Source organism: Astyanax mexicanus, chromosome 14, assembly GCF_023375975.1.
Source record: "Astyanax mexicanus isolate ESR-SI-001 chromosome 14, AstMex3_surface, whole genome shotgun sequence".
NCBI classification, from domain to species: domain Eukaryota; kingdom Metazoa; phylum Chordata; class Actinopteri; order Characiformes; family Acestrorhamphidae; genus Astyanax; species Astyanax mexicanus.
Window position 1 is genome coordinate 9,918,375 of NC_064421.1, and position 16,137 is coordinate 9,934,511.

The 16,137-nt window shown below is 35.3% G+C and overlaps 1 protein-coding gene across 2 annotated transcripts in view; it reads right to left on the bottom strand.

Annotated features, from left to right (window-relative positions):
- Nucleotides 1-16,137, bottom strand: part of babam2 (BRISC and BRCA1 A complex member 2) — a 185,190-nt gene that overhangs the window by 109,179 nt on the left and 59,874 nt on the right. For both annotated transcript variants that reach the window (XM_022673194.2, XM_022673193.2), the window contains exon 6: nt 12,660-12,734. In XM_022673194.2, coding sequence (XP_022528915.1) covers nt 12,660-12,734 — 75 coding nt within the window. The remainder of the gene's footprint in view (nt 1-12,659; nt 12,735-16,137) is intronic.

The following is a 16,137-nucleotide window of genomic DNA, read 5'->3' on the forward strand; positions in this document are numbered from 1 at the left end:
ATGTTACATTTTTTTCTCAATTTTGACCAATGCAATATAATTCTGATATCAAAATGAACTGTATAAATATATTTTTTCCATTATGAAAAATATGTTAAATGTGGTAAAATATTATACTAAGATATGTAAAGACATTATCATGATACACCGTATTTATCTTAATATTTAAACATGCATTAGCAGTGGCAGATTCTTAAAAACTGCTATTTAATCACTCTTTTATGAACAGTTCAGTGATTTGTATTAAATTTTTGAAGAATATCATCCGATAAAGAGGATTTGTACACTCTGTAAAGAAATGAACCAGTTGGGTCAGAGTTCTTTAAGCACATATGATAGTCTCGATATATCACAATGTAATCAAATATAACCATATTGCCCAGCTCTATGTCAGTGCATTAGGAGAGTGTTTATAATTGGTTTCTAATGATTTGTAATTGAACTTATTGAATTGAAATTAAGACCGATTTAGATAAGATCAGCTGAAAGAAGCAGTGTATAATACATATTTAACGCAGGATGTCAGCATGGACTCAAGTATAGGTTCCAAATGGTGTTCTGTTAGTATCTGTTACACTACCAGCAGCTCCTCGTTATCTTTCTGTACTGTTGGTTTGTTCTGTGGGTCCATGTTCCTTCCAAGGTTTCTACCTCTTAATGTGAGTTTTTCCTTGCCACTGTTGTCACCACAATCATTGGCATCTCTGTGGTGCTGCTCATAAGCTGTTTTGTGACATTTTTTGTTGTAAAAAGCGCTATAGAAATACAATTGAATTGAACTGATTTGAATTCTGTGATAATCCATCCCATGCAGCTCAAAAATTCACATAGTTCCTGGGGATTATGCAGTAGGGGAGGGTGAAGTTTTGACAGCATGTCCAATAACATCCTATCTGTTTTTAATCAGGGATAGATCTAGCAAAGCAGCTGGGCCATGACATAGTATCTTCAAGGCAGGCTCTTGAGATGCAGCGGTATGTGGACAAGCAATGTCCTGCTGAAATAGCACATCAGAATATGTGTTTTTAAAATGTAGGGCGACAAGTTGCAAAACCTCTGTGACGTAAAGTTGGGTTGTCTGAGGTGCCTGTAATAACGAACAGTGGCTCCATATGGATTCACTGGACATCTTCACCAAGACAATAGTGGGACTTATCACTGCCATTCTGAGTCACAAGAAGACAGTCCTTTCTGAGTGCAGCTTTTGTTTTTGACGGTGAGTACATCAAATCAAATCAAACTTAATTCAATAGCGCTTTTTACAACTGTCACAAAGCAGCTTTACAAAAATGTGATCGCAGGACAGAGAACCAGGCAAAACATTAAAAATACAACAGAGAACCTCCCGTGAGAACAGAGGCAATGAAAAACTCCCTCAAAACTAGAGGAGGAAAAAACCTTTGGAGGAACTAAAGCCTCACATATAAGGGGGGACCATCCTTCCACTGACAACTTTTAAATGAAAAATGCTAAAAAGTCATTATATTATTAGTATATAAGAAGAACTGATGAATCAGAAAAAGAAAATAAGCACCACCATCAGGAAAATTAAGAATATGGCAAAAGACAAGAAATTCTGGAGAAGCACCATCTATAATGTGACTAGGAGTCTATATGAGAGTTTAAGAGATAGAGTATTTCACATTCCAGCAAACAATAAATAAGCTATAATTAGATAAAGTAGCAGGAATTATTAACATGACAGATATTCTAAATGTCTGAACAGTAGTGTGCATAAGAGTTAAAAAGCCTGAGTGTGTGTGAGAGGTGTAAACAGCACAGTGCACAAGGGGCACCGTCCACAATAAAGCAAAAGAAGTGGTAGGAGGACATCCTGCCTGGAGGTTCCTTCGTCCTCCCAGAAAAAGAAAGTGCTGATGCCGGATATCATCACTATTATAGCACACACACCATTGTCATCCTCTCCTCCCCTCTGCTCCCTCGCTCTGCCTCTTGACTAGTGCAGGCTGGTCTCTTCTGACAGGCAGGCCGCACCCCGGGGACCAGGAGTGGATTTGGGAAGGTAAACATGTCCAGCCCAGTGAGCTAAAACCAGTGAGACGGCGCACTGCGGGCAACGATCGCAGTGCACCACACCATTCCCTCCCAGGCTGAGCTCGACCTCGCTCTGCTACCACACAGGCCAAGGACACAAGCACGCACACACGCTCACACACAATAGACAAACCTTGAAACACCATTCAGAACCAAAGAAGAAAATAATAATAATAAAGTGGGACAAACTGCACACTCATCATAAGAGCAGTCAATAGTCAGGAAGCTTTCAGTTTCAGCTGTACAGGTCTGAAAGTGGAAGGGACCTCCACCGTGATTCACGCAGGCCCCAGGCAGCGCAGAGGTCTAATATTTAACCTTACGACTTCCATCACCTGTTCAGGGGAAGGCCCAGAAAAATGTGTCACACTCCACGCTACTATGGCTGACTCATTTTGGCAAGTAGAGTAGAGCAGAGTAGAGTAGCGCATTTCCTCTTTCTGCGCGTGTGTAATTAGATGGTATGATCTTGGTATCTTCTTTATCTTTACTAGAGTAAATGTGTGACGTCTGTATTTATATCCGTTTCCTTTATACTACCTAGAAAGATAAAGGTGTCATGTTATAGTTTTTTTATTTTTTTTTATTAATTTTTGTGACAAAGTGTTCCGGTGCTTCTGCTTGATTTTAGCTTTTACTCTGCAGAGCCATGGAGAAACCATCACAGTGCTTTTAGCCAATCAGTGGTGAGATGTAAGCATTTCATTTATATAAATGAGTAAGAGACAAAATCCTTACCCACTTCTCCACCGAACTAAAATAAACTGAGACAGAAGCATTGGAGCACTTTCCCACAAAAATAAAACATTTCACAGGGCTTTCATTCATACTAGAGACCCAAAAAAAAAAAAAAAAAACTATATATTTAAGCCTTGCCTGCCTGTAAAATATTTGGCCTCGTGTCACAAAGATAAATTGAAAATAATTTCTGATGCCTGTCCCGTCAAGGTCTCTAATCTCTAATTTCTTAACTCTAATCAAGGTCCGAAGTAGCTAATCAGAGAATGTGCTGTACAATTCAAAACGAAGGGACAGACATCAGAAATTATTTTTAATTTATCTCTTTGACATGAGGCCAAATATTTTACAGGCAAGGCATACATATATAGTTTTTTTATATTAATTTTGGTCTCTAGTATGAATGAAGGCCCTGTGAGTTGTGTTTTTTTTTTTTTTTTTTTTTGAGAAATTGCTCCAGTAGAGTACTCCTGTAGAGTAGAGCAAAGTAGTGCATTTTCTCTTTCTGCGTGTGTGTGTGATTAGATGGTATGATCTTGGTATCTTTGTTATCGTTACAAGAGCAAATGTATGACGTCTGTATTTATATCCGTTTCCTTTAAACTACTTAGAAAGTTCAAGGTGTCAAGTAATAGTTTTTTTTTATATATATAATTTTGGTCTCTAGTATGAATGAAGGCCCTGTGAGATATATATATATATATATATATATATATATATATATATATATATATATATATATATATATATATATATATATATTTTTTTTTTTTTTTTTTTTTTTTTTTTTTTTGTGAGAAAGTGATCCGGTGTTTCTCTCTCATGCTATTTTAGTTTGGTGGAGAAGTAGGCTGGAAAGAACGACAGGATTTTGGCTCTTACTCAAAAATATTCATGAAATGCTAAGATCTTGCCTCTGTGATGGTCTCTCCATGCCTCTGCATTTGGCGGTCACAAGCCAAGGTGGGTGAAGTCAGGAATCCTAATTTACCTTTTCCTGATTCACTCATTTTTTCGGCCTGTTTTCTTGGGGATAGAAGAACATGAATATGCAACTCAAAATTACCTATTGTAATAAAAAAAAAAGAGCAAGTACTAAATGCTTTCTAAATGTGAATTTTAAGAAATGATAGTATAAGTGGGTTAATTCAGTTGCTGATTAGACCATAAACAGGGGGTTAAAAGGGTTAGATAACAGATAATGACCTAGTTGAGTGAAATACTTGAGTAGGGATGGACATTACAGGGCATCTCACAATACCCAATACACAATAGTGATGTGCTGGGTGATAAGCAAATGGGTGAGGGAATAGAAGCTTTTAATTGTTTGGCTTCCTTAATTGTAAGGTGCTGTGGTTTTTTTATCTTCCTGTACTATTTAATTTAACTTTCCCATTGGTTGTGTAGCAGCACTGCAATATGTTCATAGTTATTATGGGGTAAATTCAGACTGAATGATTGGAAAACTCTAATCAAGGTCAGCAATGTTCCAACGTAGCTAATTAGAGAATGTGATGTACAATTAAAAACCAAGGGTCAAACATCAAAAACTGATTTTCCAATTCATCATGAGGCCAAATATTTTACAGTGAAGGCTTACATATAAACTGCCCACCACACATAGTCTTGCACTAAAGAGCTTCTGGAGCTCACTTGCTGGGGTTTCTTAACTTTCTAAAAAAAAAAAAAAAAAAAAAAAGTCTAAAAGTCATAGTTGTTTCCGTGCAAAATAAGGTTAAACAAGCTTTGATTTTATAATAGTTTCAAACTTTCTGTGCAATTTAAGCTAGTTTTAGGTTTTTGTTAAATGTAATTGTTCCACCCAGACATTCACACAAAACCATCCTTTAAAACTTAGGACTGGCTTGAGAAATGCCACAGAGATTCCAAGAATCATTTTAAAAGATCTGCCGAGATCAGTTATTAAGACTGAAGTGAAATCAAGAGCTCTATATTAAAATCCTCTATGGATGAATTTAATATATATATGATATGATATTTTTTGGAAATTGAAATTGGAAATTGAATTATTTTTAGAGAGCCTAAAACACTAACTGAAACTATCTCTATGGGTCGGTTTAGTTTCAAAATGTTTAAGAACTTTTGCAAAGCACTGATTACTATTTTTTTTGAACTGTTGTTCAGTTTTTAATTGAAACCAGCCTTTTTATCCAGCATTTTCCTAGTCTTTGAAATATTCTGTTTTTAATAGTTTCTTAAGTTCTTTACATTAGGTATTTTAAATATATTAACCTCCAGGCAATACCGACAACGATCAAAAGAGTTTGTACAGAAGACCGATTAAGCCATTGGAACACTACAAAGCAAACTGGCACATTTTAATTTACAGCAATGATTCAAAACACAATCCAAAAGATGAAACACGACGAGGACCACAGGCACTCCAGTCAGAAAGGATAAATCTTTGGCAATAGAAATAAGCAGGCTGAGACTGAAGCGCTCACAAAGCTGCATCCTCTGGGAGACGTAGGCGGGAAAACAGTATTTCTCACACATCTTAATCTGTTATGACTCTTGTGTGGTCTGGCCGTGCCACACGGCCCGTTTTAGCATGGTGAGCTACATAGACATGAATGTGTGACAGGGAGATGATGGAAGGTATTATAACAAAAAACAGAAAAAAAGTGACTGGAAGGAGACTAAAGAGCTGCTTAAGTGCAGCAGTTTAAGCGCTTGAGAGCAACAGCGTTCCACAGAAGAGTGAGATTTCTTTACTGTGGCAGTTCATTACAATCACAAGACAGCACTGCAGTCTTATACAGATCTGAAAATAAAAATATGAGACCACTTCAGTTTATATTTATAGGTAGATGTTTGAGTAAATTGAACATTGCTGTTTTATTCTATAAACTAGAGACAACATTTCTCCCAAATTCCAAACAAAAATGTTGTCATTTAGAGCATTTACTTGCAAAAAATGTGAAATGGCTGAAATAACAAAAAAAATATGCAGAGCTTTCAGACCTCAAATAATGCAAAGAGAACAAGTTCATATTCATAAAGTTTTAAAAGTAAAAAAAAAGGTATTTGGTGGAATAACCCTGGTTTTTAATCACAGTTTTCATGCATCTTGGCATGCTCTCCTCCACCAGTCTTATACAATGCTTTTGGATAACTTTGTGCCACTCCTGGTGCAAAAATTCAAGCAGTTCAGCTTGGTTTGATGGCTTGTGATCATCCATCTTCCTCTTGATTATATTCCAGAGGTTTCCAATTTGGTCAAATCAAAGAAACTCAGCATTTTTAAGTTGCTTTCAATTTTTTTTTTTTTGTAATTTAATCTAAAACCTGACATTCTCTGTTGTTGAGTGATCAGCATTGACCAAGTGACAGACGAAGCGGAAACGCCTTTGACTCATGACCGATGAGAAAAGATCTATGAAAGAAAGACAACCTGTATCATCTAGTACGGTGGAGACACTACATAGTCTATATACAATAATTAATACATGTTTTTACTGTAAAAACTAAAAAAAAAAAAAAACATTAGAGCAGATACAGGTAAACATGAATACAAAGGAACAAGAATTTCTCATTCTAAAGAATGTAAGTGAGCTGGAGTCTGGAGAACAAAGCTTGATACCAAATTTCTCCTGGACACCCCCAGCCAGCACCTCAGTAGATGTCTTCAATTCTATCAGCAGCTCATTTATTTATATGATTAATCTCTGATTTGCCAAACCAGACATTGGTATAATAACTATAGATGATACTATACTCCATAATAAGGTTTATAGAGATCTTTAAATGACCACAGTGACATAAATCACTACTTTCTGTATGAAATGTTACTTAAATTTATTCAAATATTATTATTTTCCTGAGCTATTAAACACTAACTGCCCAGATAAGTAACTGTTTAATTTTATTATACAAAAAAAAATTAAACAAAAAAAGATTGTGACATCCTACTCACATCTGGAGTTATAAGTCTATAAAGAAGTGTTCAGACCTTCATCAAGCCCCTGGTTTTGCCTTGCAGAAGAATGTAGTTTAACTGGAGGCAGACATTCCTTATTTTCTTGAGTGTTTCTTGGATACATAAAGCCACTAATCAAACACAGCAAATTAGGCAAATGATAAACTGTGTTACATGATTACACATATATTAAAAGAATAATCGAGAAACAATCAATTTGATGCACCAGGATGTTTGTTGGTTAGTTCTCAAGCTTTGGGGGTATTAAAGGGTATTTGGAACCAAATGTCATGACGAGAGCAAAGGTCTTCTATAGCTTCTATTAAAGAATTTTTTTAATTTTAATATTAAAAATTTTAACCCTTATGTAAGAGATTAAGACTGTCCACATACAGTCTGTGGTAACTGAACATAATGCTACAGCTGCAGCAGACATACTGGTAGAGATTATTCTACTGAAGCACACGCTTTACATTACAGAACCTAAACATCCTACTCCACTACTGACCTCCCTGCCACTGCCACGCAGCTGGACTGACTTACTCCTCTATCTGTGTGTGTGTGTGTGTGTGTTGCGCTAAGGGACAGAATGTTAAGATAGTGATGTTAATGATGGCTGCTGTTTTCCGTATGTTTACCATCATTTCAGCTCTCTTGGGGAGGACAAATACAGCCAAGACTGGAAAAGGCCATAGAGCAAGGGCCTCCTGAGGCCGAACAAGCTCTCTCTCTCTTTCTTTCTCTCTCTCTCTCTCTCTCTCTCTCTCTCTCTCTCTCTCTCTCTCTCTCTCACACACTCACACACACACACACACGCACGCACAGTGCAGGAGAAAGAGTGATAGAGGGAGAGAGAGAAAGGGCAGGAGAGAGAGAGTGAGCCACAGGGCTAACTGTGTGGAAGGAAGAGACGAAAGCGAGCGAGAAAGAGAAAGATAGAGAGATAGAGAGAGCAAAAAAGAGAGAGAGACAGTGTGAGAGAGAGAGGGGGAGATAGAGAGAGAGAGAGAGAGAGAGAGAGAGAGCCTGCAGACACAGTGCAGCTCAGAGTTGATAGGGAGTGACGGGCTGCTGATTAGTCAACTCACAGCCCCAATGACCACCGTCTGCATGCATGCATGCGCACACACACACTACACACACACACACACACACACACACACACACACACTGATGCGCGCACACACCTAACCTACATTACAAACCCACTATAACCTACACTTGAAAGACACACACACACACACACACTGCATTCTTTTAGCATAACACTGCTTTTATATGACACCCATCCTATACGTCTGTGTTGTGTGTATATTATTTTATACAGTCCCCTTCAAAAAGACACACATTAATATTACAATTTATTTAATACATTATTTTAAATGTTCTGCATTGTAGATTAATACTAAAGTCATCCAAACTATGAAGAAATAAAAACATAAAGAATTATTTGATAAACAAAAAAGTTTTAAACAAACCAGAATATGTTCAAAATTGTAGGTACTTCAAAGTAGCTCCTCTTGTTTAAATGACAGCTTTGTGCATCTTGGCTGCTTTTTCTCAGTCAGCTTTATACAGGGTTCATACACCTTTTAACCAATAAATGTATATATTTTATGACGTCTTCATGCCTTTAAGGCAAAATTTCATGACCATATGATTTTAAAAACATCAATGCTGACATGTACAACCAAAAATCAACAAAAAATATAATCAAAATTGATTATAGTAGGTCTAAAATGAATCTGACACACAATCTTTAATAATAAAATGTGTGTCATATCCTGAGAGCTCCATTGTGTAGAGCTAAATTACTGAATTAACTCTGAGCTGACGTTGTTAGCTCCAAATATATTTTCTCCATCAACAAATTAAAACACAAAGATTTGAAGACCAAATATCCTTTTTACCGAATTTTTCTGGGTATTTTCATTTTTTCAAAACATATTCAGGCCTGGAAATAGCTATTTTCAAATTTCATGATTTTCCAGGTTTATTAATGACCGTGCCAACCCTGTTTATAAGTATTGTCACTTAAAATGGCTTTCAGTTCAAAGAGTTATCTACTTGAATTTCTTGTCTTTTAATGTGGTTGAGAGCATCAGTTGTAAAGTTATAAAGAGGTAGAGTTGGTATACAGTGAATGGCTCTATTTAAATAATGCTCTAATCCATATTATGTCAAGAACCACATAAAAACCCAATAAAAAAAAAATCAAGAACTTTGAAAGTCGTGCGGTTGCAACTTTCAAAACCGTTAAGATGAAACTGGCACTCATCAGGACTGACACAGGAAAGGAAGATAAAGAGTTACCTCTGTTACACAGTATAAGTTCATTAGAGTTGCCAGCCTCAGAAACCACAGATAGGAGCAAAATAAAATTCTTAACGAGTATTTTGGTCTGTTTAACATTTTTAAGTTACTACATGATCAAGCATGATGCCAATAGGCTTACACTGCACTAAATGGATTAAAATGTGTTGTTAATGTGTCTAAAAAAATAAAAAATAAATAGTGCTGTATTAGCACAAAGCAAAAAAGCGTAGCACATGACATACCTCTAGAATCCCACAGAAAGGTGCATTACTGTGGAATTTTTCCCAAACCAAGGTTTGACATTTGTGGCTGATTAGAAGGCTTAAGTGGTGGTAAACTATCTAAGTCATAGTTCAAGGCCAACATGTTTATGACTGTTTATAGAAAATGATTTTTACAGTATATTTAGGTAATGTGTGTGTGGGCAGGAAGTGCATCACAACAATACCAGAAACAAAAGGCCTTGCAGGGGTGGGGAATAAACACAATGCCACATTACTTCCAGAACTTTCCACAATACACAGTATTTCACATTGCTTCATACCAGTAGGGCTGGGCAGTACAAACTAAAATCAGTACTACAGAACTTAACATTTTACCCCAATTACAATTAATGAACAATTATTAATTAAAGCAGCAGTCCTGAAGATTTTTTCTTTACAATTGAAAACAGTAGTGTTCCTGAGTTCAGAAGGGACAACATTAGGGGTGGGAATCGTTTACTATCTCACGATTCGATTCGATTCCGATTTTGGGGGCCACGATTCGATTCAAAATCGATTTTTGATTCAAAACGATTTGAATTATAAAAATTTCTGCTTCTGGCTTATGAATCTTATTGAAAAAAAACCCTCCATAATATACACTGGTCCTGGAGCAGGTAATGTGTTACAAAAACAATAAAATGTGCAGGAATGTGGGTCCTCAGTGACAGAGGAATCACTGGGATATCACAATGACGTTAATGAACAATAAATAAATAATAAATAACACTGCTTTATTACCAGGCTACTAGCGGTGGTGTGTAGGTGACGCTGCTGGGCTGATGTGATGATAGCAGTGGAGCGCTAAAGTTCAGGAGCAGCTGCTGATTAACTAGTTAATTTAAGGTCGTTGTATTTCTTCAGAAAGGGGGCAGGAGGTGGAGAAATTAATTCATATGGTCCATTCCTTAATTCCTCTGTGATGAGGAGCTGAAATTAGCTCTGATTAGCTTATTGTATTTTTCCGTTCCGCCTTAAATGCTGCAGCCCGCTGCCACCTGTAGCGTTATTTAAGGTGGAACTGGAAAGTTAGCTAGTTAGCTAGCTAACAGTTACTGAAACTAACTACTAGCGATCTTTTTTATGCTTGTTATGAAGCATTCTGCCATAAAACATTGAAACTACACGTTAATCTAATGTAATATAGTGCTTGTTCTGCCATCTTACCGGTGATTCTCAAACACCTACGCTCTGTGTGTGTCTGGAAGATCTCCGTTTGAAAGGACAAGCGCTATCCCCAGGGTTGCCAGGTCCAACAAAAATACCCAGCCCAAAATCAGTCTAAAACCCGCCCCTCAGAATCGATTTTGGGACATTTTAAATCGATTCTGAATCGTAGTAAATGAGAATCAAGATTCTTATGTGAATTGATTTTTTGGCACACCTCTAGACAACATATTCAAATTAATTGAATTAGTGTGCTTCTGCCATCATCCTTGCAAATATAAAATGTATTAATTCCTAAAATTAGTAGTAGGGGTGGGCAATATTATATCGTATACAATATATCGTGACACAGAAATATTATGATATTAAAAATCCATATCGTGATAATAGGGCTGTTCTGTCTTAAAAGTAGTCTATTATTTACTGTGAAGCTTTAAGTGTATTTATTGTATAATTGTTTTAGTTTGTAGTTTATATGCATGCACTAAATATTCTGCAATATTATTTGCTGCATTATATTATTTTATGCTATATTATTTATTTTGATAAATACACATTATGATTATACTATTATACTATTATACTATATTCCTGAAATGAATGAAATTAGTTTTCCTATATCGCCAAGTATATCGTTATCGCAAAAGTACCCTGAAATATCGTGATATTATTTTAGAGCCATATCGCCCACCCCTAATTAGTAGGTCTGGTCTGGTAGGTTTTTCTAGGAGTATTTCTGCCCATGACATCTTTTGGTGCTTAACTAACCAACTACAGCACTGCTAATGGTGCTGATACAAGAGTTACTGCGTACATGGGGATATTGGAAAAGCAAACCAAGTCATTCACACATTGTTAAACCAAAGGAACACAAAATTAGAACAGCAGAGATCTAGATCTGGCTCAAACCATCAGATTAATTCGCTTTGGTGTGGAGAGGAGTTAGTTATGATGGTTTAATCAATATTTTAAAGTGTCAGTCTGTATTATTTTGTTTCTAAACGGAAGTGGAGAAGGGCCAAAATATTGTGTTTAATGGTACCATTGTGCTGAAACAACCATCTGCTAAGCCTAATAGGCTCATTTTAAAAACTGACGTGTCGGTTCGCTTTTCGCAGTTTTTGTGGACACGTCACACGTCTATATGTGCTTACGTCACACGTACAGTCTCAAAAAGAGAACCCGGCTCAGTTTTACTGAACATGAGAGGCTGGTGGAGCATCGGAGATTTCATAAGGGGAAACTCAGAGCTCGGTAGCTCATTCACTCATAATAAAAACAAAGAAAAGAAGGAGTGAAGCTATTGACTAAGCATAACCTCTTTCTGACTGAACATTACCTGGAATTGGATTCATCCGCTCTGAAAGGAGACCGCATCACACCCGCCCAGTTTAAAAAGATTCTTCCGCATGCTCAGTGTAATAAAATAATACTCTAAATCCCAAAACTTATGGACATCAGCTTTAAAATAAATAAAAAGTAATCTGCCTTTGAAACTTTTGAGCTGTAGTGAAGCTGTGATAACATTGATAAAAATATAACATTAAATAATTAACATGGCTATGATTACGTCAGTTATATTATGTCTGAATATAGTTTGATTCATTGTCTATCAATTTCTCAGCTCTTACTCCCAAGAGTAAGGATTCAGAATGGACAAATTAAGCACCAATTGAGGCACATTTATAAAATACAAATACAATATCAAAAACATACTTGATCCAATTAATCCACAATAGTTCTACTCTCAATTTTGTTGACATCAGATCATAGCCAACATTCACAATACTATTGAAACATATACTGTGATGATGATGTGATGTAAAATTATTGTAAATTATCAAAATAAAAATAATAATCAATAATCTCGCTTTTTAAAAAAAGCTGTTAATATATATAATAGCTAGAGCAACACAGATGATCTTCTCACCTTCTCTGGGCCCTATGGTGCCCTATTACATGAACTGACTAAAGGTGAGAAAGTAGATGGGTTTGGTAGACCTAAGCAGTAATACAAATTCAGTCTTTTTGTATTTATATTATTCTTTCTGAGCAAATAAACACTTACAGCCAGATACCCAGCTTTCCACCAGTCAGTTTTCTCAGGTGTCTGAACCCTTTGCACAGTTCTGTATATGTTTGTGTGTATATATATCTGTGACGTCTCGTGGCTGCCATACCTTGAGCAGATAGATGGGAATGTTGCTGAAGTCCACAGGGAGTTTGAGCAGGAAGCGAGCCGAGAACTCCCCTGTCTGCAAAACAAAGGCATGAAGTTCACCAACAGACAGAAACATACACACACACACATACAAACACACACACATAAAGCATATGGTGAAGGCTGTAATCAGACAGCAATAGCTGTTGAGAGGAAATAAACTCTGGCAGTCCTAAAGTAAATATTTTGAAGGCCTTTAACACATCACCTTTCTGACCATGATGCATTTAGAAAGAAATCATGCAATCATTTCTTTCATTCCTACAACATGCAAAAAAATGCACTGTTTCTTACATTTACTTTTACTTTGACTTTATTGCAGACCTTAAATCAAATAAATGTACTGTATATATACATTAGTTTTTTTAATTTTACCAAATTGAAAACCTCTGGAATATAATCAAGAGGAAGATAGATGATCACAAACCATCAAACCAAACTGAACCGCTTGAAATTTTGCACCAGGAGTAAAGGCATAAGGTTATCCAAAAGCAGTGTGCAAGACTGGTGGAGGAGGAAAACATGCCAAGATGCATGAAAACTGTGATTAAAAAACAGGGTTATTGCACCTAATATTGATTTCTAGACTCTTAAAACTTTATGAATATGAACTTGTTTTCTTTGCATTATTTGAGGTCTGAAAGCTCTGCATCTTTTATGTTATTTCAGCCATTTCTCATTTTCATAAAATAAATGACGACTCTAAAGGACAATATTTTTATTTGGATTTTTAGTCACTTGAGACAGTAAAGCATTTGTCTATTGATAATGTTTCTATTCTCTTTCACAATCCTTAAAACACTTTTTGATATTGAGGATATCATTTAATAAGTGTTTCAGGTTATTTTATTTTATGTATAATGTATAGAAGTCTTTGGAAAATATATTTTGTATTAGCAGAATTAGTTTGGTATCATGTATACTTTTAAGATATGACTATTTGCGTGGGACAAAAATAGGCTTTTTTTTAAATTACCAAACTATACAAAAAATGAGGTTATTTAATTAACCAAATAGTGAAACATATATATATATATATATATATATATATATATATATATATATATATATATATATATATATATATATATATATATCACATATATATGATCACAGATCACAGGTGTTAGGCTTAGGCTTGCTCTCTTGCCCTTTAAAAACTGAAATACCTCCTGATTTCTTGAAATGTTTAATGATATTATGCAATGTAGAGGGATAGATATGCATATTAAACATTTTGATAATTTCTCATGCATTTTTTTTTAAACTGTAGATCCTCTGCCCACATTTGGTTCTTAAAAGACTCAATTTTTATGTACTAAATCATGATAACAAACACATGTTGGAATCACCTGTTTGAAAACCTATAATTACCACCCCTAAATTACCTCCATTCCATTTTTTTGGAACGTGTCGCAGGTCTAAAACACAGGAATGGATGTACAGTATATTAACAAAAAAAAAAAACAAAGCTGATCAGACTAGACATTAACAATCCTGGCTTCATCCTGGATCTGCAATAAAATAATATCATAGTAAATGTAAGAAACACTGTGTTTTTTTTATGAAATCTTCCCCGTTTGTTGTTGACAGTCATGTTCATGCATTCCTGCAGTTGCATCATCATGATTTAAGCACTTCTTCAGCATTTCCTAATCGCTGTCTGTTATCCCACAAACCACAGCTATATTTCCCACATCCCTTTCGAGGTAGAGACCCGTGAAGCAACGCATACACCCACACACACGCCCACGCACACACACTGCACTGTTCCCAAAATTACTTGTGTTGAGAAATGACTTCACAAAAAACACTGCGCTCCTGTGGGGTGGGTGGGTGAGCCGGGTAAGCTGGGTGTATTTGGAGCAGTTGAGCAATTTTCTTGTTTCTACAAGTGAGCTGATAGGATTTTGCTCCAAATATAAAAGAATTGTCCTAGGGATGGATGATCTTGTTTGAAAAAAAAAAATTCCGATTACATTTTTATTAAAATAACATAAAAAGACAGTTTTATTCAGATTTAAAGATGCAGCAAACTATAGTTTATTTAACACTTGTACATGTATATCCATGAATTACTTTTCTATAGATACCTATCTATAATAGAGATTTAAAATTTAGCTATTTTTTGAATGACAAACAGCAGCTTCCTTTAACCTTAGAAGCAGCTTTTATATTAAACAAGGAGCAAAATAAACCTCAGTACAATACCGTGAAAAAGTATTTGCCTCCTTATAGATTTCTACTTAAATTGAAAACGATTTTATTAATTTTATCTTGCACTAATTCTCTCCTGCAACTTTGCACCACCAATCTTGTATCGCTGCTATTACTTTTATTATACTAAACTGCTGCTATATATTTGTGTTTTATATTATATTATAGTATATTATATTATATTATATTATATTATTATTATATTATTTTTACTTGCTGAATGATTTATGGATATATGTTTTTTATGAATATATGTTTTCTTGTCTTTAAGAGATACCACTCAGAATGTTGTTGTATCATGTACAATGATAATAAAGCTCTATTCTATATTTTGCAAAGAAGAGTGGGCCAAAATTCCTCCACAGTGGAACTTGGCACAACCAAGTTAATTAGGCTTAGGGGGCGAATACTTTTCAACACAATTGTTCTGGAATTATTATTATTTTTTGCCTTAATAAATGAAATTAACATTTAAAACTGCTTTTTATATTTACTCAGGTTATCTTTGTCTGATATTAAAGTGTGTATGTTAATCTGAAAAAAAAAACAAAAAAACAAATTAAGTATGATGAATGACTCATTCTGTGCCTCCAAAAGCGCCCAAAACACAACAGATTACACATTTACACACTAAATATCAGTATTTTCCACAGTTGTACATTATCTGGACATTTACAGGGCATTTAAATCCATTTTTTTAAGCGATGGAGGGTGTGGGTGATCATTGATTAATCGATTAATCAAAAAAAGTATCAGCATAATCATTAGTTGCAGTCTTAATAACTTGTAGAAAATGGTTTTCAATAAAACGATATTGACGATATATTGCCCAGCCCTAGTAGCTACATAGAACAACTGTAACTGCACGGATGTTTGTTTAGATATATGAAAAGAAAGAGATTAATTTTATTAATTTTATTCATTTTTGTTCAAAACCACAATGTGAACCCAAATGCTGGTGCATTCTTTAATGACTTAACTGCAAAACAACTGGAAGGACAAACTTAAAATCTAAAACACCACAGTCAGACTATGTTGTGACGCAAATTCGTTGCCTATATTCAAATCTTCGTGTTTCGTTTTTACTTTTTTGATAAAGTTTATCAGATAAAGGTCGAGGGGCAGGACAGGTGATTTTAAGCCAGCTTTCACTTTCTTTTTCTTTCTTTTGTTCATTCTCTCTTTCATTTTTCCTTTACCAGACTCAACACTAGTACAGA